The 25,699-nt window shown below is 35.9% G+C and overlaps 1 protein-coding gene across 1 annotated transcript in view; it reads right to left on the minus strand.

The window, feature by feature from the left end:
* Positions 1 to 23,615, minus strand: part of LOC121389988 (COP9 signalosome complex subunit 7b-like) — a 28,517-nt gene extending 4,902 nt beyond the window's left edge. The window contains exons 1-8 of the mRNA XM_041521679.1: positions 23,568 to 23,615; positions 17,985 to 18,166; positions 16,155 to 16,227; positions 14,835 to 14,923; positions 10,769 to 10,828; positions 9,237 to 9,379; positions 3,075 to 3,180; positions 165 to 289 (exon numbers count right to left, since the gene is read on the minus strand). Coding sequence (XP_041377613.1) covers positions 165 to 289; positions 3,075 to 3,180; positions 9,237 to 9,379; positions 10,769 to 10,828; positions 14,835 to 14,923; positions 16,155 to 16,227; positions 17,985 to 18,143 — 755 coding nt within the window. The 5' untranslated portion in view covers positions 18,144 to 18,166; positions 23,568 to 23,615. The remainder of the gene's footprint in view (positions 1 to 164; positions 290 to 3,074; positions 3,181 to 9,236; positions 9,380 to 10,768; positions 10,829 to 14,834; positions 14,924 to 16,154; positions 16,228 to 17,984; positions 18,167 to 23,567) is intronic.
* Between the last annotated feature and the right edge of the window lie 2,084 nt (positions 23,616 to 25,699).

Raw genomic sequence — 25,699 nt, forward strand, 5'->3', positions numbered from 1 at the left:
CCGTGCTTATAAAACCTTTTGTTTGTGGGTTTAAAGAAAAGCAAAAAAAAAGATTACTGCTGTGATAATAAAATAGCGTTTTAATAGTTACTGGAGAAATTTTAATGTTAATTTATATCAAGCCAACATTTTTAAAAGATGTTTTAGAAGTATTAAGTTTTTACCCTTTCGTTTTTGTAGCCTTTTTTGTGGGCTTGTCTGACTGTGTGGCCATGGAGCTGTCGGTAACCATCTGCTCATCAACATCTTGCTGTTGCGTACTTTTCAGTGTCTTTTTGATGTTGGCCACCTGAAAATAGTTAGAAACGCTCACTAAAGTGAACACACATCTAGTCACGCCTGTGTTAAGCAGTCACCTAGAGAAGTATAAAACACACATCTAGTCACGCCTGTGTTAAGCAGTCACCTAGAGAAGTATAAAACACACATCTAGTCACGCCTGTGTTAAGCAGTCACCTAGAGAAGTATAAAACACACATCTAGTCACGCCTGTGTTAAGCAGTCACCTAGAGAAGTATCTTGTCTTTACCCCCATTACTGTTTAAAACTACCTGAGCGACAGATATGACCATTCTTAAGAAGATAAACCATAGGCATTTTTTAATTACTTTATGGGCCAAAAGGAGCTACCGATAAACCAAATGGCAGAACCATTCACTCGCAATGGATCCCCTGGAAGATAAAGATAAAGATAAACTTTATTGCACATAAACATTCCACAATGGACCTCCTGGAACATAAACGTATCCCCAACAATTTCTATTCGCCTAAAGTGTTGGTTTCTACCACTGCTGAAAAGTGAATTGTTTTGTAAGTGAGGCACATCCTTAATTCACGTCAGTTATAGTAGATTAAATATTTTAGCAAATGGTAAGCTGGCCTCTTAATGAAGGTGGCCGATTAAAATTGAATGCCACAAGAGCAGATCTGTGTCAGGAATCCGATGGATGTTCAGTCTTTTATAATGGAAAGGAAAGGTATACAGTCACACCTTGTTACAATGACCACATTCATTCCTGGGTCATTTTGTCGTTATACTGAAATTGTCATTATACTTATAGCAAATGAATATGTCATAAGTTGTCTCCTTGGCCAAAATGACATAAGAAAAAATACTGATTAATAGTAACTGAAGACTGAATATCATTTAAATAATTAATGTATTGCAATTATTATTAAAAACAACAAATACATGTACATATAAATACTGTAGATCCTGAAATTAATGTGATCATAATATTAATGCGAAAAATGCGAGTTCATGTTATTCACATTAATAATATTACACATTTATTTCTATGTTTTGCATGTGTCCCACATTATTAAAACAAACAAAAAAATGTATAAAAATTCTAATGTATTTATAAAACAGAACTGGAGCACAAGTCATCGTAGATGACACAGACTAATTGTCCAATAGTCCAGCAATGCCTGCCATGAGTGACAATAGCAGGGTCTTTGGCCGCCCTGTCAAAAGCCGACACAATCCATTGCGGGTGAATGGGTTTTAGCACGCTAATATTGCGGTCGACCATTTCTTTGTCTTTACTGTCCAAGTTCCCTGTAACTTTGTTGGCATACAGTTGTAATGGTATGTTTAGCTAATGTTTAGTTAATGTTAAGCCAGATTTAGGTAACTATACACGTTACGTAAATGACTGCCCCAAAAATATGCTTTGAGTTGATATAACCAAAAACACTAGGAATTAACCAGGTTAACTGATGTGTACACAGACATGTTAGTGAGTTGATCTTATTGAAAACACCTGTAACTTGGATTTAACCAAAAAGGACACAGGCGTGTGTTATTAGGAGAGTAATATTTCAAAGGGAGGCCACTTGCATTCATTTCATGCCACATTTAGTCTGCCCACCGTCATTCGCATTAATTTAAGAATGCGTTAATTTCAGGATCTACAGGATGTTTTAAAAAACATTATTAAATATATTAATTAAGTTGCATTCACTGTCAATCTAATCATTCATGGGTTAAAGACATCTATGATTGGTACCTACTTTGTTTACAAAATAAAAATAGAAGACTTAACTGTTCAAAGTTAATCCTTTAATTGAAGGCAATACATGTCTACAGACTTAGCCGACATTGGTAACTTGAACATGATGGAGACACCGTCGACTCACGACGAGATCAAGGATTGCAAGTGGCTGTGTGTGTGTGTGTACTGTCAGCGTGCTGTGGAATTACAGGATATTAAACAAGCTTCCATGTCGTATCATATTAATGTCCCGAGTAAAATAATTATCCACTGTCACAAGCTTTAGCAAATGACAATGAAAATTATTTCACGAGGGACATGACATGAAATGGTAGCGAGTTTAATATCCTATTTATTACCCATACTCGATCTTAATTTATATCACTCAACTCTTTTGGTTGACGTTCCTGTAAGGTTGTAGTGCGTCAATCAATGACATCATCGTGTGATGTCGAAGTGTTACGCCCCACTCTGCGTTCTAGTGGGACGTATCACTTTGATATGTACCAAGATATTTTTAACCATATGGGTAATAATCAGTGATTATGTAATGTCATAAAGACATTTGTTCCTAATTTGCTTTGTCAGTGTCAGGTGTCAATTCCGGTGTAATGGACAGATAACATTGATGTACGTTTGTTCCTGACAATGTGTGGTCAGATGGTGTAGTAACGATGGTTGTTGTAACAAAGTCTGACTGAATTTCATTCACATCTCAGCATAGGTTTGGTGCTTAACATATGATTATTTGACACTTGGTCTAGAGAGAAAATTCACTGCTGCAAATGGATATTTTATATACACTTTCCCATAGACAGGACAGTATATACCATAACCTTTGATGTATCCGTTGTGGGATAATAATTGGGACAGGGAAAAAGTCTCAGTTCATAGAAGTCTCTTGATGCTACTATACCTGTGGCTCTACCATTGCTACACCTGTACAAAACACTCTACAAGACATGTATGCATATTAGATCAACAGACGATAAAACACACGTGTGCTTAACTGTATTGTTTGGTAAGGCTCGATTAAAGAAATGAAAACAAACAATTTTTTTTTTTAAATGTCCATACCTCCGTTTCAATCTGTGACTTAATCTTGTTATGATGTTCTTTGTTTGAATTGGCTTTGGCAATCTGGTCTTCAATTCCTTTAAGAACCAGCTCACAACTGGCACACCTGCATGACAACAAACATGACACTCAGATTGTGAATAGAACACTAAAAAACTGTGTAGACAACAGTATTAGTTCCAAGGTATTAATCAGAGAAAGAGATGCTCTCTACATTATCTCTGAATAGGCGACTTGAAAGTTTAAGCATCCCCCATATAAATATAGTGATAATATTATAAAAAATAAAACAAAACTGCTGCCTTACTGTAAAAACATTTGATTGATATAGAAAACCTGCTGCTGTCACACAACTCTTAATGATAAAGCAGCAAGGGATTTTTTATATGCACTGATGACAGTATATAGCAGTTTTTTATATATTGGTTCGGACGAGGAAAAAATAGTGTGCACTGAGGGCCATGTATCCAGTGATAGGCAAGCACCCAGACACTGAATTACATGCCCCCCCCCTAAAGGAATGGTCCTGTTTCATATTCAGATAGCTTGCACTTGGTATACTGTAAATCAGGAAAATAATGTGTCATATTATTTTTGTGTCGGGACACCTACACACTAAAATTAGAAAATTTGTTTCTAATTTTCATTATTATTTATACTTACCTTCACACTGCAGAATTCTCTCCCTTGCCGGATATGCGCAATGCTATCCTTGCATGGGCTACCTGTAATTTCATTCTCGGTTCAAAGTCCACCCAAACCCACCGAGGGAAAGCCTCATAGGGGTGGGTGGGAGGTATAGTGTTTGTTGTGCTAGTACTAGGTAAGTATGAATAATAATGAAAATTAGAAACACATTTTCTAATAGTCTTATTCAACTTACTGTGCTAGCACAACAAATATGCTATAACGGACATGCAATGACACCGTTAGAGCACGTGAATTCAACATTAATGCGAGGAGGTAAGAAAATTGAGGACTTACCCGTACCCAAAAAGCTCCTTTGAAGTAATGGCATGGAGACAGGACGAACCATGACATACAGTCACAAGGAGTCAAAAGACTTTTGAGAATAAAAAGGGGCTTCCCAAAAGATGAATGAACATGACCTACCACCACTTTTACCACACGTGTAAAAGCATGGGGACTCGTCGCCAAACCGAATGGGAGCACACGAAACTTGTACGCTTTCCCGTCGAAAACGAAGCACAGAAACTTCCAAAACACCTTGTTCACCAGGACATGGAGGTATGCATCTTTCAAATCGATAGACGCAGCCCACTCCCCAATTTGAAGCAGGTTCCGGACCGAATGAACCGTTTCCCTTTTCATGGAAGGAACATCGGCAAAGACGTTCAGTGGCTTCAAATTTAGGATTGGTCTCCATTCCCCATTTTGCAGCCTTTTTCACAGGAGGCGGCTTGAACCCCGAAAACATGGACCGACGTTTACCAGAGGTTGAGGGTTGAGTGTTCGGGACTGGTCGCGACAAATCCTTGTCTAGGACAATATTAAAATCGGGACCGAAAAGTAAGTTTTCCCATACCGAATGTTTGCAAAAAAACGTCTTCGCAACGTTTGACGCACTCAAACCTGCCAGGTAATAGTCACGCCGTAACAAAAGACTGTTCGCAAACAATCGGCCACATAACTGATCTATATGCTTAGAGGCTTTTGACGCAGCCTCCAAACAGCCTTTCGCCATTGCGGGAAGGCTCTCGACAGCCTTATCCAAGCCAAATAGGAACATTCCAAAATGGTTATTAACCTGGAACATTGATTCCAGATCCGCGATTGGCTATGATACATGCGGTGATGGGGGATGACTGCTAGATGTTCGAGAAAATCCGCCCCCATCGTCTCATAGGAGTCGGCACGGAAAATGCACGTTCCTATTAAGATTTCCCGGAGGCAGTGCCGTTGGGTACTCATCAACACCCACTCCCAGGATACGATCACTGCCAGTGATCAATGCATCAATGTCACAAAGTGAACTATGCGCCTCCTGAGTGACCAAATTCAAGGAACGGTTCCCAAAGGAGACACCCTTGAATTTAGGCTGGGCCTCAACATGAGGTATAGCATCCCCGCATACCTGTCGGACCTGGTCAAAAGCCAGAATCGCTGGATAATTGCACTCCTCCTCTACCTCCGAACCGGAATGAGAGAGAGCTGGATCAGCGACAGAATCCGGTCCAACCGACGCTTCCTCTTAAGCCAGGTCACTGTCCACTGGATCCCGAAGATCTACATTGACTCCTCCCCCTACTCGAGATGCCCCTGGGGCAGCGTCTGCCGAGACGGAAACAATAGGAACCGAACGACAATCCCTAACTGCATCGTCAAACTGCTGTCGAGACGCAGTTTCTGCTGGTTTTGGCGGAAAACCGGGGGGGGGGGGGGGGGAATGGGAGCAGCAACCGACAGTCCCGTCTGCGAAATCAATGGTCCCAACTGAGGCAAAGCGTTAAAAAAATCCACAAAACTCCGAAACAACATTTCCTGAAAGCCTAACGGTCGCTCCTGACGGTCGGAGTTTGTGGCCACAGACTGCCCCGAGCCGAGGGGTATCTGTGAAAACCTCATCCTCTATTGAGTAAAGTCGAAGAGGTAGGGACCAAAGATGGTGCAAACTGTGAGGAGATGTCCGTTGCTATCGAAGTCACCAGACCCTTGGGGTAAACATATGCAACTGGAGGACCCAAACGGGATGAGTCCTCCACCCATCAGTGAACATCGGTCGGGATGCCATCAGAGACGGATCCCGGCATTGGAACAATTGGCTCAGTTCGAAACAAACTGGCAGAACTCTCCTCGGGCCTTGAGAAAGCTGGGGTGCCGAAGCGACTGTCAGCAATCGAAGGCAAAGTCGGGGCCACCTGCTCTGCGGACGAAGCAGTGGACCTATTCACAACGGAGTGCATGTGCTCGGTAACCGATGAAGTCGTCAAAACCGGTGATGTGACGACTCCACCCTGCCCCCCTTCTGTTTGTAACGAAGACAGCTCATGTACCACGGTCATAATAGGAACCGGGGGGGTGCGCGCGCTCCTGAAGTATCATTATCTATACTTGTAGATACTGACGAAGGAACACACTTGTGTTTCCCCCCTTTCCGGACACTCTTCGAAGTGTCTACAGACTTATGGGACCTACCCACTAAGTCCGATTTGCCGACTACTGCCAAAGTAGCCAACAAGATCTTGCTGGTACCCGAAATCTGAGTCTGCAAACTGAAGCGAACCCACTGGTCAGGAGACCACGTGGTGCAGATCTCACACTGACAGTCCGGACACAACACATGTGTGTCTTTACGTTGTAAAGGAAATAGACAACCATTTCACGCACAAACTTTCCGTGCACTAGCTGTCAACGAACTCGCGTCAGACATGGTAAATTCAACACAGAATTCCCAACTACCAACCGTATGTCAAGTTCAACCAAAAAAACAAACACAAAGTTACAATGTAAAGAAAACTTTTTGCCAAAGCTTAAACATGTGTTGACAGGTGGACTGCAGAATTGAGAATGAAGTTACAGGTAGCCCGTGCAAGGATAGCATTGCGCATATCTGGCAAGAGAGAGAATTCTGCAGTGTGAAAGTATGACTCAGGTTGAATAGCATTTTTGTTGTGCTAGCACAGTAAGTTGAATAAGACTATGCGTATTTTTATTAATGTGTCTGGCAAATACATCTTTACTTGTAGTTCCCATTAATTAAACAGCACCTGACATTTGTTTTGACAGTCAAACTAGCCATTTGTCTTAGGTGTTAATAATTTCAATACGTCAAGTAATTATTGCATTGGACACATTTTTTGCATTAGTATCTTGCTGGCATTAATTTACTGATTTACAGTAGTTACAGTATTAATCTATAATGTGACTACCTGGATCTAAGAATATAAAGTGACAATGGTGAAGCACCATTGAACAAAGCAAGCAGGAGTCCCATATAAATGTTTTTCTAGGATATAGGAATCAATAAGAAGTGCATTGCTTTTAACTGTGTAAAACATCACATATAGTAAACCAAAACAGTAAATCACATAACAATTATATTAAAACAGAAACAACAAATCACATAAAATAATACACAAATTACATAATTATATTAAAACAGGAAGGACAAATCACATATATTAAAAAGAGGAACCGTACTTAAATGTCATTCCTGTTTTAATGTGATTTGTCATTCCTGTTTTAATGTGATTTGTCATTCCTGTTTTAATGTGATTTGTCATTCCTGTTTTAATGTGATTTGTCATTCCTGTTTTAATGTGATTTGTCATTCCTGTTTTAATGTGATTTGTCATTCCTGTTTTAATGTACTGTAAATCATGAAATTAATGCGAGCAAGTAATATGAAAAATGCGACGCACACATTGACGCAATAATAACTTGACGCATTTTGTTTAGACTCATTCGCAATACAAAAAATGTGCAGGATTTTACTATAATACTTCTAAATAAAATAAAACTTTTATAATATAAAGATGAAACAAAATACAAAAACGTCTTTTTGTGAATACTTCAAGAATCTTTCTTTCGTTTCGATGTTGCCATTCTATTTTCACTTTTCTGGAATATCATAGCAGTTATATAATACAGTGAAGTTACAAATGTTTTGTTTTTAAAAAGCTCATTTTGCGATCTGAGTATTTTTCAAATTTTCTTACACTTCTGGATTACTGTATACATTTAAACTGTTTTGAACATTTGTAAAATTATAATCAACAAATTTTATTACTAAATATATTCCTTTAAAAATTAAACAGTAGAAAATTATATAACAGTAACCAACAATCTGTGCATATTTCTTCAAACCATTTGGCTCGACTCTATACATGGCATTTAGACTGGTCGCAAGTTGTCACTGTTGCAATATATCTAGTGTTCGCGTGAAATATTGTGCCCTGTAATAGCGACCCGTTTACCTTTTATTCCTACTGGTGGATTAATTAGAAGCAATCACCACACAAAAGTGCGAGGCATACCCTTAACAATAACGTATAGTTATACTAATTATACTACTTTAAGTAATTAGGGCTTCTTGGTCGACCCACCATGCAATTAGCTTCAGGTTATGTAGTAGCTATGAAAACAACTACTGACTTCTTTTAACATGAAAGATGAAGCCCAAACAATACAATAACAACATAACTCTGGTTTTTATGTGATGTGGACTTTTGCCCGACGCATTAATAAAAATACGCATTTTTGTTCACTCATGTACGGACGCAATAATATCATGACGTATTAATTACATGATTTACAGTATGTGATTTGTCATTCCTGTTTTAATGTATGTGATTTGTCATTCCTGTTTTAATGTATGTGATTTGTCATTCCTGTTTTAATGTATGTGATTTGTCATTCTTGTTTTTATATATGTGATTTGTCATTCCTGTTTTAATGTATGTGATTTGTCATTCCTGTTTTAATGTATGTGATTTGTCATTCTTGTTTTTATATATGTGATTTGTCATTCCTGTTTTAATGTATGTGATTTGTTGTTATGTTTTAATGTATGTGATTTGTCATTCTTGTTTTTATATATGTGATTTGTCATTCCTGTTTTTATATATGTGATTTGTCATTCCTGTTTTAATGTATGTGATTTGTCATTCTTGTTTTTATATATGTGATTTGTCATTCCTGTTTTTATATATGTGATTTGTCATTCCTGTTTTAATGTATGTGATTTGTCATTCTTGTTTTTATATATGTGATTTGTCATTCCTGTTTTAATACATGTGATTTGTTGTTATGTTTTAATGTATGTGATTTGTCATTCCTGTTTTTATATATGTGATTTGTCATTCCTGTTTTAATGTATGTGATTTGTCATTCTTGTTTTTATATATGTGATTTGTCATTCCTGTTTTAATGTATGTGATTTGTCATTCCTGTTTTAATATATGTGATTTGTCATTCCTGTTTTAATGTATGTGATTTGTCATTCCTGTTTTAATACATGTGATTTGTTGTTATGTTTTAATATATGTGATTTGTCACTCCTGTTTTGCTTTTTCTGTTTTAATATATTATGTGATTTGTCGTTTCTGTTTTAATATATGTGATTTGTCATAGCATACATGTTTTGCATCCAGTTCCCAACATGGAATGTTTATATGCAATAAAGTTTATCTTTATGTTTACCAGTCCTGTAGAACTGAGATCACTTCTGGCACAGCTTCAGTTCGGATGTCTCGACCAATAGCGTAGTCGACCTCCAACTGTTGATTCTTCTGATCCAGTTTACCATGGATTATGTCGGCATAGATCACCTCTATTATCAAATCCTGTACAAACAAATAACATAAAATCACCTCTATTATCAAATCCTGTACAAACAAATAACATAAAATCACCGCTATTACCAAATCCTGTACAAACAAATAACATAAAAATCACCTCTATTACCAAATCCTGTACAAACAAATAACATAAAAATCACCGCTATTACCAAATCCTGTACAAACAAATAACATAAAAATCACCTCTATTACCAAATCCTGTACAAACAAATAACATAAAAATCATCTCTATTATCAAATCCTGTAGAAGCAAAAAACTTTTTTTTGGTGACGAACACATTTCATATGGTAATACACAACAGACAATTATAAATACTTGCACATGCTAGTGACTGAGTACATATATAAATTGCATCTCTGATACATGTTATGCTTTTCAATACATACAATTGGTACCAAAGTAATATTTATAATTATTATAAATTGTCATACCAGTCAGGTAATACTGAGAAGACAGTTAGTATTTACTGTCCATGAAATAAAATCAGAAGTGATTAAATGTGTTAAAAAATACAGTATTACCAACATTACCAGTGATATCCAATTACTTATTAAACTTGTGTAATAAAACTGATATACAGTGGACTCATATCGTCGAAATAGTCCAGTTTACATAGAGGACCGGTTTAGACAGAGTTCATCCAGTTATGGTTCTTGAATGATCAACAAAATATTTATTGATTTAATACACATCAAATAGCACACAGAGTTCGTTGTTTTAACAAGTGTCACATTGACTGAATGAACTATATCGAATAAACAAACATTCTATTTATTTAAATAGCAAGTGTCAAATCAGTTAGGTATCAATACACACACCAATATTAATCGGATTGATCTAACGGCCTACCGCAATAAGAGTAAACTTCACATGAGTGCGATTACATTTTGTATTTGATCTTGTGACGGCGTCCTGATTACTTGGCAATTGACAATCATTGTGCAACTAATTAAGCAGCCTGTCATTCATTCAAATCCCAATCCGGTGTAGACAGAGGTAATTAATGCATGAACGGTTCTTTCGTTCTTGATTTTTGATCCGGAGTCCGGAGTAGACAGAATACGGATTAGGCAGAGATTTATACCTAAGAGATAAACGGTAGATGAACGGGGCTTTAGAAATGGACCAGTTTACGCAGAGATCCAGATTACACAGAATCCGGTTTAGACAGAGTCCACTGTACTATGTAGCAATATGCATACACAGAAGCACAGGCTGGATTTCTGCAGTCTGTTTTTCTTGAACACAGGTATAATCATGGTAATTACATGTAGTTACATGTGTGCAAGACAAAAACAGGCTTTATGAATTCGGCCCATAATAATATTTATGCACAACAAAAGTAAAGGCATTGAAAAGCACAGGCTACCTACCTCTAGCTGCCGGACATTTTCCAAATCTAATTCATCAAGAAGAACAGAGTAAGGAATGCACTGGAAATAAAACATTAAAAAATTTTTTTTTAACCCTCAGCCATAGGAAAAAAGGAAAGAAAGAAGAAAAAAAAACCCAAAAAAGAAATGTATTATTGAACACAATTGAAACTAGTGCTGCAATGATAAACTGGTATATCGCTATGTTTCAAGAGCTCAATACGAACCGTGTTACAGTTTTACAATGATTACACATTACTGTTTCCTTGTATTTTGTTTGACGGGAAATAGGCTAACAAACAAAAAACCCAGCATTTTATTAATTAACAATCTTATCGAAGTCGATATAGGTGACCATCTAGTATGTGGGAATCTTTGACACTGCAATGTTGGTTGTTTCACGATTTCTGTCTGAACAAAACATGGGGGACATTTACTGGTAATTAAAGGTAATTAATTGAATACTCGAACTTTCATGTTTTAATATTTATTTTCCGCTTTTATGATTCAAGATAAAACAATACAAACACCACAATTATTTGTTTTACGTTATATGGCAAATATCATTTAAATGTTACAATTTATACATACATTTATATTATTATTATTCCTTTCTCTTTTTCTCCCCTTCCTCCCACCCCCAGGAGGTAGTGATGAAGTCACGTGGGGCCAATTGACAACTTTATTTTCCACAGCCCTGGTTTCATCAGAATATATTCTGTACAATTGGGAACATTGCAACCGCACAGAGGGTGGCACTAAATCTTGAAGTACACACAGTGTTTTTAAAAAGAAAAATAGGGACTAAATAATTTAGTATGACAAACTAAAACTAATGAAGTTCATTAAAAAGTTTATTCATTGAAACAAATCCCATAAATATTAAATTTAAATAATATCAGCTATATCGCAATACATATTGCAATATGGTTTGTTGTATCTCGCAATATATCACAATACGGTTTTGACTGTAGGGTTGCACCAACACTTGAAACAATCTTATTTGTAACACCTTTCAATTAGCAAGGGATCTTTTCTATGCACCATCCCACAAACAGGATACAGGTCTATAAGAACTGAAAAATTAAGTAAATCATTTATGGGTTACACAAAAACAAATTCAGGTAACCCATTTTGTTTTTACATAACTCATCATGATCATGTAAATGATGTCAAAAATTCAACGTGGAAACAAAAAATGGGTTACGCAAAACTATACTTAAACGTGTATTGTCTGGAATATTTGTATTATTTAAGCATTTAGAACAGAAAATACCATTACGTTTGGTGCATATAAGACGCCGCACCCTGAATTGGTTTCACTACACTGGCTTTTCTAAGTTAAAAATAAACCCACTATTTTGAAAGTGGGACACTTTTGTCGGGCTCCCTCTGGGCTAAAAATAGTACGGTTCGGCTATTGTTGCATTACAAAAACCGAGCAGATCCTAACAGCCAATTACGCTAGCGGCCAATTTCAGCAGACCCTCATGGTGACGTTCTAAACACCGGACTCATACGCCTTGCGATTGTTACCTGTATTTCACACACTTTTAAACAAACTGTTATGCTAATTTTTATTATTCACTACAACTTAAGAATTTTAGAGTTTTAAAGAGTATCTGTATATAATAACAACACAAAAACAAAATAACAAGACTCATTTTCACAGTCTTATTGTTACTAATATCCGTATAAATACAACTTAACCGTGTTATTAAGCACTTTTATAATATCTGAAGTATTACTTTAAAAATCAGTCTGTACTACGGTAATGTAGGATGTTCAACTAGTTTCGTATAGCCCACACCACAACACACATTATAAAAGGCGTATGAGTCCGGTGTTTAGAACGTCGCCATGCGTGTCTGCTGAAATTGGCTGCTAGCGTAATTGGCTGCTAGGAAGTGGCTGCTAGGAAGTGGCTGCTAGAATCCCTCGGTATTACAAAATGGCGAGAATTGTTCTAACTGGCTAGTAAGCATTTGACGATATGCGTTAATGACGACAACTCGCAAGTGAATTAAAAGTGCAGTTATGCTTGTATTTGAACTTAGAACTTGATTATATACGACTGAAACCAGACATTGCAGCTTAAAGAAAATGACGCAAAATGACGCAAGAACTAAACTGTCACTGTTGCAATTTTCAGAGGCCTGAAGATACATGTAGTACCTATAATATATAGCAGGCATGACAATGACACTTGATGGAATCAGCTGAAAGCTTTGCAAACTGTGCACAAAGCGGACAGTACACGACCAAAGAAACAACTTAAATGGCTTTCAAATCCGTGAATTTCCGCGGATGATTGTCATGCCTGATATAGAGAACTGGCTGGAATGATTTCAGTGGTCCCACTACACGAGACTGATCAGGCACCAGCAAGCACTTTACATACTGGGCTATGCCATGCCCCCTCTTACGTATTCAAAGAGGCTAGGTATATACTGGGCTATGCTATACTGGGCTATGCCATGCTCTCTCTTACACATTCAAAGGGGCTAGGTACATGTATATACTGGGCTATGCCATAAGAGGTTAGGTATATACTGGGCTATGCCATGCCCCTCTTACGTATTCAAAGAGGATAGTTATATACTGGGCTATGCCATGCCCCTCTTACGTATTCAAAGAGGATAGTTATATACTGGGCTATGCCATGTCCCCTCTTACGTATTCAAAGGAGTTAGGTATATACTGGGCTATGCCATGCCCCTCTTACGTATTCAAAGGGGTTAGGTATATACTGGGCTATGCCATGCCCCTCTTACGTATTCAAAGGGGTTAGGTATATACTGGGCTATGCCATGCCCCTCTTACGTATTCAAAGAGGATAGTTATATACTGGGCTATGCCATGCCCCTCTTACGTATTCAAAGAGGATAGTTATATACTGGGCTATGCCATGTCCCCTCTTACGTATTCAAAGGGGTTAGGTATATACTGGGCTATGCCATGCCCCTCTTACGTATTCAAAGAGGATAGTTATATACTGGGCTATGCCATGTCCCCTCTTACGTATTCAAAGGGGTTAGGTATATACTGGGCTATGCCATGTCCCCTCTTACGTATTCAAAGGGGTTAGGTATATACTGGGCTATGCCATGCCCCTCTTACGTATTCAAAGGGGTTAGGTATATACTGGGCTATGCCATGCCCCTCTTACGTATTCAAAGGGGTTAGGTATATACTGGGCTATGCCATGCCCCTCTTACGTATTCAAAGGGGTTAGGTATATACTGGGCTATGCCATGCCCCTCTTACGTATTCAAAGGGGTTAGGTATATACTGGGCTATGCCATGCCCCTCTTACGTATTCAAAGGGGTTAGGTATATACTGGGCTATGCCATGTCCCCTCTTACGTATTCAAAGGGGTTAGGTATATACTGGGCTATGCCATGTCCCCTCTTACGTATTCAAAGGGGTTAGGTATATACTGGGCTATGCCATGCCCCTCTTACGTATTCAAAGGGGTTAGGTATATACTGGGCTATGCCATGCCCCTCTTACGTATTCAAAGGGGTTAGGTATATACTGGGCTATGCCATGCCCCTCTTACGTATTCAAAGGGGTTAGGTATATACTGGGCTATGCCATGCCCCTCTTACGTATTCAAAGGGGTTAGGTATATACTGGGCTATGCCATGCCCCTCTTAAGTATTCAAAGGGGTTAGGTATATACTGGGCTATGCCATGCCCCTCTTACGTATTCAAAGGGGTTAGGTATTTAAGGCAGATGTTAGAAATTCAGGGAAGGAATTATGTTTTGGAAGAGATTTAAGAAATATATCTAGACATTCAGAAACAGCTGTTGTATATGTGGGAAGTATTTAAAGAGATTCACGAAAAGGGATTATATTAAATATTTTTTCTGCAAAATGTCCTTGTTATACCAGCAACTTGCAGATAGCAGCAACCATACTTACAATTAGTCCATAATTAGTAAATTACCATTTTATAAATAGAAGTATAAAACATATTGCTTTTTGTGGCCAAGGAAACAGATTTCAATTATTTATTTTTTAAATATAGTATACTACTATGAACAGAAATACAAAATACCTTGCTTTTTGTTGCTAAGGAAACAATAGTCAGATGTCGTAATTTTGTCATCTGTAAAGGTGTTAATTTTGGAAAATTATCTCTGTTAGCTGAAATAAATGACAAATATGAACATACATTAATTACAGAATCTTGAACAATTATATTCCCATAGATCAAACAATGTCACATATTTATATTTAGTGTAGATAATATCTAAAGGATATACTCCATAAAGTTGGTAAATCTGTCTGCAAGTAAACAGAAGGGCTACCGACATGAAACTCTGACCTTACAGTACAAATATTTTGGGTATCACTCAAAAATTAAGAAAAGAAATTTTATTTAAATACATTTTAATTGTGTATTGTGCCCAAGAGTTCCACAAAAAAACATTTGGAGCTATTACAAACATCTTTAGAACAAGAAACATGTTAGATTTGTAAAATTAATCATTTAATCAAGCACATGTACCTGTCATTACACTGCAAACAAAAATATTTTACACTGCTAATACATTTAACTAAGATTAATGCCTTTATGATGTAACCTACATATCATATGCTATGTTTCTATTATGTCCAGACATTTTTTAATTTACAGGATAATTCTTACCCAAAACAATATCGGGAATCAGAATAAAAATAAAATGCCAGGAAATCGCAATGTAACATAATATAAGAATTGAAATAATTCATACTCCGTTATGCAGAACAGAACTTTATTACGCTCAGGCCGTTACACAATGGCATATGAGGAACATGATATATAAACTGTAGTGACAAGATAGGGTTTACAGGAGACAATAGTACAATGGTATTAATACAAATGCAATACAGTAATAGAGACAATAGTATAAAGAATATTATAAATGTCATACTGATTTTACAAAAATGAGTGTCAGGATTTTTGTACTGCTCAAGTGAAATCAAGGGTAATACATGAATCCGCACATGAGTTTAGTAAAATTAGTATTACCCACATGCAAGTGTAATAATTTCTTTGTTACCCATATTATAATTTTTTTTAATGAATAACAAGAATAGCATCAAAATGTTTCAAAAGCAACATTCAGTTGATAAATTGATGATATCGACAGCAATTTCTTTAATGTTGCACCTTTTATACAAATCGAGAAAATTCATCTCAGTGGTCCTGCAATACACAGATTAAAAAATGACTGGCCTAAGTAACACCAACTTGATATATCCTCTGCGAGCTATTTAAAAAAAAAAATTAAATGTAAAAGATTATGTAGATTAAAAATAAAAGTCACATTTTAAGCAATACAACAGTACATGTATGTTAACAGTCAGTGACCGTAAAGCATAATCAAGTTACCTTTGTAATCTTTGTATGTACCAAATGCAAACAAATTCAGTGCTTGAAAGTGAGGTGCTGCGACTGTAGAAAGCTAAAAGAAGAAACAAAGGTCAATGTACATATGGTTCCATGTTCAATGAATATCTCCAATTACCCCATTATTTGCTACTGTTGGGAATCGGTTGGAATTTCATAATTGATTATAATCAGTTTGCACCAACTTTCAATTATACAATTTGTTACCATTTGAATTATTTGAACTATGCACCCATTGTCGTGTTTACAGAGAAAGACCCTACAAATTGCTATTTTACCTTTAATACCGACTCAGTATTGGTTTTCTTTATGTACACATGAAAACAAGCTCAAACAGCAGCATATTTCTATCAGTTGCATCAGCTGATTGTAAGGAAAGTTAGAGCACATTGATTTATTAATCATCGGCTATTGGATGTTAAACATTTAGTAATTTTGACATACAGTCTTAGAGGAAACCCACTACATTTTTCCATTAGTAACAAGGGATCTTTTATATGCACCATCCCACAGACAGGACAGCACATATCACAGCCTTTAATATACCAATCGTGATGTACTGGCTGGGACGAAAAATAGCTTAGAATGACCATGCATGAGGCAAGCGCTTTACCCATGGGCACATCCCACCCTCTAATTGTAGGAACAATTATAGGTAACAGTTTTTGAATTTTTATAATTGATAATCACATCACAATAGGCATACTGGTTCCAAATTGGGTATTTTTGGTGGGGGAGGGGGAAGACCAAATGCAACAAAAATGTTCATTGTACATGGATTCCAACTAATATTGTGAGTAGAATAATGGAAGTAGATAATAAACATATTTCAGGCCACCTCATTTTTCCTGTACATTGCAATAATTTTGTACCCGAATACAAAGATTTACTCCAGCATATGGGGATGGGGGGGACAGTCCCCAACCTTCCCCATCTTGTACGCTTATGCAAACCAATAAATATTCCATTATAATTGATCACTGGAACATCACTATTATGTGCAGGTACATGAACAAACAAAATAGTCACTGCTTAACCAGTGCTTTCACCAGAGCAATAAGCCATCACACCATGTGGTCCGTTACCTTGTTAGTTAAGTGCCTTTATGGCTGATAAATGCCTTAACTCTAGCACCAAAAAAAAGAAGCTGTGAACCGTGGTGGTCCGATTAATTGGAATAATTGAAGATTAGTTGGCAAAATCCAAATTCCAACTAATTGATTACAATTTCTGGTAATCAATTATAAATGAACATGCACATACCTTATACTATGGAAATTGCTGAAGTGACCTGAATGGTATCTATAAACAAATTACGGTGCCGGCAAAGAAATTGCATTGTTTGAATTGTTGTTACACTTGTACTGCTGGTCTTTAATTGGCTATAGTAATAACTTGTGAAACAGTACACACATATTCAAATCTATAGGGTGTATACCACCAAATTAAATCCCATAGATGACAATAGTAACATATGTTTGAGGTCAAGTGAAGTAGAAAAGAAAATAAGGAATTTTTAGTTTCATTTCAAATAAGTGTTATGAAGGCAAGTTAGAATTTAAAACAGTATTACAATACATATAATAAAATTATATACTTGTATTTGTTCAAATTCATATGTATATACTTAGTATCTATTTTGTGTTATGAAATGTTTTGGGTGAGGGAATGGGTGTTTGTCAAGTATTATTTATCATTTTAAAAATATATCTTTATATAATAATACAAAAAAAAAAATCTATGGCCTTTGGAGAATGTTGTGGAATGATGCTGATTATCAGTGTAGAAAGATAGATGATAAAAGCCTGGTACCTCCTGTATGTTAGGCATATCGAGCAACTCTCCAAACACATATATCCCCGACGCCTCCAACACCTGACTGACCAGACTGACGGCCGCTGCTCCTTTGGCAGTTTTAGCTAATAAAACAAACTGCTCCAGAAGGTTCACCGAGGACTTTTCTGTAGACATTGTCAAAAGCTTCAAAAAAATGTCTGAAAATAAAAAGGTTTGATATATATATATTTTAATTTTGTTTGGACAAGATTTTGCAGGAATGTTCTCTACATGTACATAATTAAAAATTAATTCTGAGGAATTATTTTCATTATTTTGCTATTTACCTGCTTGGATACATATATATGTAGTCATGTACCACAAAATGTATTTTTCAATCGCTTTTTATTTACATATATACATGTAAACTCTTCAAAAAGAACAATTTCTCAGGATATTGAATGTTATCAGTACCGTGAATGGTACATGTAGCTTAGTAAATTTGTTTAATGTATGCAAACATTTACTCATTTTTAAATGTCAGTGACTTGTCTAAATGCATCTAGTCTCATACTTGCTACAATACATACTATTCTTGCCAAAGTAGCCTGAGTATGGCAAGACTTGGACTGTTAGAGACCAATCTATAATTCTGTGCAATAGCTGCTTACCAAACGGTAGTCAAAGATTCCTGCTATAATACAACAACAATCTTATGATGTAAAATACCTTTAAATCGATTATTTTTTAGCTCCCTGATAAAAACAAAATAAAACATTATGTTTCCGTTTTAAGAACACTGGGAAAATTTCAATGCCAAATTGCTATTGAAATTGTTTTGTTTGAACATTACTATATTACTAATGCACCTGAATGTATTTGAAGAAAATCTTGTGATTAAGAAATTGTACCTTTTACGAAATGTGGATTTCAAGTGAAATTACGGTAAGATATCTTATATTTATGGTGTACAAAGCCAAACCAAGGGTGTGAAGAGTGACTGTCGTCGACCGTAGCTCTCTTACCATCAGAGTACTCTGGCTATGTTTACCATCAACATCCCAAACTGCATTCAACTAACGACAAAAACATGAATAAAATATTTACGGAAATACTATTCAACATTTTTCAGAGCTCTACGATACATGAAACAAAATAGATTGTAATCAGACAACGTAAAAAATCAACGATGTGGATGTAAAACAAATCCATTCTACTGAGTCGGAAACAGAAGTGCATGTGCAGTTCATCATTTTCCATTTTTAAGGTCACTACATAAAAAAACATATGTTTCTTAAAGGTAGGGTCAACTCAAACAAGAGCCTTATGTGTTGGAAAGATGCATACCCGGACCACCAACACATACTGACACTTTAAAGGGACATTCCCGAGTTTACTGCATTGTAAGTTGTTTCCGACTAATACAATATTTCTACGATTAAACTTACATATTAAATATATTTTCTTGTTTAGAATGTCAGTGTCTGTATATTCAGTGTGTTTCTGGTTGTCTTAATATTTGTAAGAAGCCTAAACTGGATTTTGTCTTCAAATAATTTTGTACGTACGAAAAAGTATTTTTTAGGAAATGAAATGAAATGTAACCTAATACAAATATTAGAACGATCAGAAACATGTTTAATATACAGCCACTAATGTTTTATGCAGAAAAATATATCTGATATGTAATTACAGCCATCAAAAAGTCTCTGTTAGTCGATAACATCTTAAAATTGCAGGAAACTCAGGAATGTCCCTTTAACAAATGAAAAATGCGTAATTTTAGAGTTATTAAAAAAACATGATTATTCCTGCTAACTGGGGGCAGCCATTTTTTTTTTTTTTTGTGACGACCGGTGGTATAGCTTGGGGCGAAGTGATGTCAGCTCCGTCCATCTCCTACAGCTATGCACAGTGTAAACAAAAGCTCTAAATTACAAGGCGCTTTGCTTTCATAAATCTGACTTGTAAAACAACATAAATGACTTGATAGTATAATAAACTATTTAACTAAATATATTTCAATTTGCATCAATAGAACGAAATGGAGTTATAGTATTTTTCTTTTTAAAAAAATCCAAAGAAAAAATGCATATTATTAGGCCTATTGGTAGGGTACGTTCGAGCAAAAACGACCACTCACGATACCCAAGTGATACTTTTCTTTTCGACAACGTAATTGGTCAGTTTTGTGAGTTTAGATGGGAAAGTCTACTTAATCAAGGGTTTTACAAAATTACTTACAGTAATAAAGCAGGGAGGCTGATAATGCCCATTACGATTGAAGGGGTATCCGTACGGTTAACACACAACACCCTGTGATCTCAATAAAAGAGGCACGTCTTTTTAGTGTGTCTAGACAGTGTCTGAGAACCGTCTAAATATACACCTGCCAATCAGGAATCACAGGTACAGGCCGCGGAAAGAAAAGACCAATTTAACCAAGAAAACACTCCGATTATTATTTCAGTACATGGATTATGAAACATAATACAGTTATTTCAACACTTTGACAATGGTGGTTTATTTTGTATTGAAAAATAATATATAATTAAATTGTTGCTGGCTTACTGGGGTGACTATTATTACAGAATATTGTGATGCATCCGCAAAATCCAGGTATGTTTTGTTTCTTCAGTTCGAAGACTAATTCCTGACGTGACACGCTAGGTATTACTTAACCACCAGCTCGCCAGAGGGCGTATTCACTGGGATGGTACAAAATTTAACTGTTTTATTAATTAACTATAAGATTATACTTGTTGATATTAAGCAATAATGTGAATTATATATCGTTGAATATGCATACAAGACCAAATGCCTTAACTGCCGGTATGCACAGTTGACGAACATTTTGTTTTAAAAAAAAAATTTAAAGGAAAAATTCAGTTTGTCAAGTGTTCTGGTCCAGTCCATGTTTTACCCATCACTAACAATCCCAGCCTTTGGATTTTATGGTACTGATCATTTCCAGGATTGTGTCTGCAAAATCATGGAAGTGAAATTTCTTTCCCATGATTATTATATTGAGTACGACTATTCAACAAAAATAATATATATATATTTTTTTTTTTGTATTATTATTTTTTTTAAATTATGTTTCTAATATCACACTACTGGATATTGTTGTGTTAACCAAACTTCTCAGAGTTCCACTTCAGATAAATCCGAATCGTTCGAACACACACCAGTGTTCGAGATTAATGGTATCCCGATATCCCAGGAATACCAGAATTTAATTTTGGATACCAGACTTCAAGAACCCAGTATCCCACCGGGATGCCATATAATACTAAATTCTCAGGTGGGATACCAGATTTTGAAATGTTAGTATCCAACTGGGATACTGGCCAAAAAATTTAATCTCGAACACTGCACACTCAATCAAACATGTGGCACATTTGAACCAAAATTACTGGCATTAATTATTTGTGGTGTATCTCTTAAATATAGGGCTCAAGAAATAGTATTTAAATTCAAATATAATTTTGCTGAAAATATTTAACCTTCTGACTACTATCACAGAAGTAAAAAAAAGTTGACTTCACACATGTGCTCGAATACTGAAGGTGGCAATCAAATAGGCCCCAATATTTCCTGTAGTTTCATCATGCACCAAATTTTGCGATAATAATTGGAATCAATGGTATTAAAAATGGGTTCCTATGAATTGTTTTCACGGAACCTAAAACTGTTTCCGATGGGTTCCCATGATAACAAGGCATGGAACCGAAAAAGTGTTTCCCTTGAAATTTGAAATCCTAAGGATTGATGTCAATACAGATAGGCATTACGTTCATATTTGTAAAATATTTTTTTTTAATGCACTGATTCTTAATTAACACAATTTATACACTCAAAATTATTTACAGTTGTTATGAATGGATTACGAATACTATTCACTACAGTAGAGGCACAAAAATGTAGCATACCTCTTGCAGATTGAATATAATAATTTAAAACAGGGGCTTAAAAATCATTAAAATTAAATGATTTGGCATTGTTGATCTGACATGTGTGAGGTCATGTGACATACACTGAAAATGTTAATTAATCTTTCTCCATTTTAAGTCAATTTCTTCAATTTCTGTTATGGAATAAACAAAAACAAACTAGCAAAATTAATGGTTTTTGGGGTTTGTAAAGTTTTGTATTTAGAAACTTTATTGTTTATAAAAAGGTTCTAGAACTGTGAAGAAAAATCTCACAAATGAATGACAAGCAGACAGTAACAAATCTGATGTTGACTCCGTGAATCATGCCTGAGAAAACAAACTGAATGGAACTCCATTCACTTTGTTTTCTCGTGGACGGTTCGCGCATTTAACATCAGATTTGTTGTCGTCTGCTTGTCGTTCATTTGTGAGGTTTCTCTGCACAGTTCTAGAACATTTTCATTAACAATAAAGTTCAAACGAGTAAGTATCTAAATACAAAACTTTACAAACCCCTAAAACCATTAATTTTACTAAGTCGTTTTTGTTTATTCCATAAAATTACCGATATCAGGTCCACATGGCTCGTAGAAATTGACTTACAATGGAGAAAGATGAGTTAACATTCGGTGTGTGTTACACGTGCAAGATCAACAAGGCCAAAGCATTTAATTTTTATGATTTTTAACACCCGTTGTTAGAATTGTTTTTCAATTATATTCGATCTGCAAAAGGTGTGCTACAGTTTTGTGCCTCTACTGTAGTGAAAAGTATTCATAATCCATTGGTAACAATTAAAAATAATTTCAGTGTATAAATTGTGTTAATTAAGAATCAAATTATAAATAAAATTATATTTTACAAACTATTCACTGGTATGAACGTAATGCCTATCAGTATTGACAACAAGAGTTAGCGATGGCTGTTGGTAAAATGCGGACCAGACCAGAACACTTGACAAATTGAATTTTTCCTTTTAAAAATATTAAATAAAGTGTTCGTCAACTGTGCACAGTAAAAAAAAACTTTTTTTCTCATGTAGTGGCCTTAAAATTTAAAAATGACGAACCGTACATGTGAGGTACGATACTTTTTACAAACGCATGTACCTGAACGCAGTTAGAAACGTAACACTCTTTCCTGTTTACCGGATGGTGTTTCAATTTATTTACTAGAATGGATCTGTTTTACGTTCACATTGTTGATTTTTGACGTTAATTGATTGCAATTTTGTTTCACGTATCGTAGCTGAAAAATGTAGAATAGTATTTCCATAAATATCGTATTCGTGTTTTTGTCGTTAGGTGAATGCATTTGGGATGTTGATGGTACATAGATCTCAGATCTGTAACACTGGAAACCTTTGGCTCATGACCTTTCATTAAAACATGGAGAACGTTTGACTCATGAGTCATGACTATTTATTAAAAATTGTAAAACATAGGGCAACATCTAAACTGAAAATGTTTTATGCTAAATAAATCTTTATTGTTGTTGTTGGGTTTTGTGTTTGTTTGTGTGGGGTTTTTTTTTCGGGGGGGATGTTGTTAGCCGAACGCAATTTGGGACGTCGACCTTAGTTTTTAGTTGCAAAAATGAAAATGTAAGTGTTTTACTCGATAAAAAATACAAACACATACAGACATTAACGAAATTTTAAAAAAAAGAAAGACAAAATTGTCACCCAAAACGCAGCTTGTCACAAACCGGAAGACAAAACCGGAAGGAAAGCTTTTTTCTTCTTGTCCCTGTATTAAACTACCTTTCCAAAGGTGCACCAAAGACTGCGTTTCAATGTAGCACTCTATCTGGAATGAGATTTAGAATTAGACTGGAGTACAAGCAGTCATGATACTCATATTGCAGCACTGATTCACATAATTATGTACACAGGCGATTCTGACAGTCTCTGGAATGTGAAATAAAATGTATTTAATTTAAAAAGAGTTGTGGGTTTTGGGGTTTTTTCAAACAACTTAGTTTCAGGGTTTTTTTATTGTCCCGAATTCTATTTCACCCCATATGTTTGTATCTATAAACAGTTTGTACAATAAAAAAACCCCACAACAAAACAATAACAACAACAAAAAACAAAAACAAACAATTGTAGATTGATCGAGTTGAAGATCGGGCCGAAGTCGTCAAAAATATGGAATACCAGAATGCAGTGACAAATCGCAATTTCATATTTTCTCCTTGCTATTTATTGATTTGTTATAAAGCCATAGAAAAAATACCCAATTAACAAGAGTAATCAATAAATTGCAACAAGCAAATATGAAGTAAAATTACACATGTATATGGGTTGTTGGGTTTTTTGTTTTAAAGTGTGTTTTGTTTCACGACACCACTAGAGCACGTTGATTTATTAATCATCGGCTCAGCCGACTTAAATCGGCTCTACAGGTAATAGTTATAGACCAGTGGAGCCGATTTTAATCACACTCGAGTAGTACCAGGCAGACAAAATGGTACTGTGGGCTGACAATGGTACGTTTTCATGCTTTGCGACAGCACTTTTCTCTCCCAGTAGATATGCCTACTTGTTTCTTCTTCTTCTTTTAACAGTGTTCTGCAATTTTGTTTGCTCGAAAACACGTTTAATTAAGTGTGCAAATAGGCCTGCTGTAAACTACATTCGGTAAATTAATATATTATATTTAGTGTACACAATGTCTGGCTCTTGGACTGCACGTGCAACGTGAGCGCCAACTCACCAAGTTCTAAGTCGCACCAATATGATTGATAAGTGTGTTTATGACAACCAGGGCTAGTCAACTTGTCTGGACTGACCGAATGTCATTCTTCTGTTTATTGGACTCCATGTCGGTGGTGTGGGTGTAGGTAATTTGGGGCATGCTTCCATCACAGAACTGTTCTCGATATGTAGGTTATCTAATAATCCATAAATTAACTCCACCCGTTCCTTCTTTACACCACCCACCTTATTTTGATTGGCTATATTCTTTTGGACTAATTAGGCCACTACGACTGCTGACTCCCAATATAGGCACAATGGATCGTAAGTAATTTATCGTATATTACATGATGTTTACACACACAAACACACACACGAAAGTCGCGCGTTTACCCACTTCAAACATGGAAGGGACCCGTTATGCCCCCTCCCCTCACCAGGAATATGAAAAGTATTATTTACTCTAGTCTGAACGGACATAGAAAGTGTAAGAAAAGTATTGAATTAATGTGCGCCCTACACTTGCTCCAGTTCTCGTTCATTCATCCAAATGACAATAAAAAACTAAAAAAGAGTAAGTTGTTTTCAAACTTCAAAAATAATCACGTGCATCGATTTTGAAATTTAATTTATTTCATGCAATATTCATATGGACATCTAATTAAGTAATTTTACCTCTTGCAAGTATTTCTTCACTGGTTGCACGTTCAACGATAACGAGTTATCGTTTTGATTTCCAGATCATTCCATTAATTTACAGTAGTAGACAAAATGTACTTTAAGAAAGGAAGGTTTTTTTTAACGACATACTCAAAATGTGTCATTACAGTTATTTGGCGTCGGACATATGGTTAAAGAGCACACATATAATGAGATGATAGCACACAATGGACTGCTCTTTCTGATTAGCAGCAAGGGTAGAACATACCTGGCCTTTGTTACATCAGAAATTGTTGGAATAAGAAATAACCCAATGGGCCCACTATCAGGGATCGATCCTTGACCACTGTGTATCGAGCTCTACCAATGGACCACGTCCCACCCAAACAATTAAAGAAGCAGAAAACAGGAACTGGTACATTACAGGCAGGGTTATGGCCATAAGTTCGGATGGGGCA

Source organism: Gigantopelta aegis, chromosome 15 (genome assembly GCF_016097555.1).
Source record: "Gigantopelta aegis isolate Gae_Host chromosome 15, Gae_host_genome, whole genome shotgun sequence".
NCBI classification, from domain to species: Eukaryota; Metazoa; Mollusca; class Gastropoda; order Neomphalida; family Peltospiridae; genus Gigantopelta; species Gigantopelta aegis.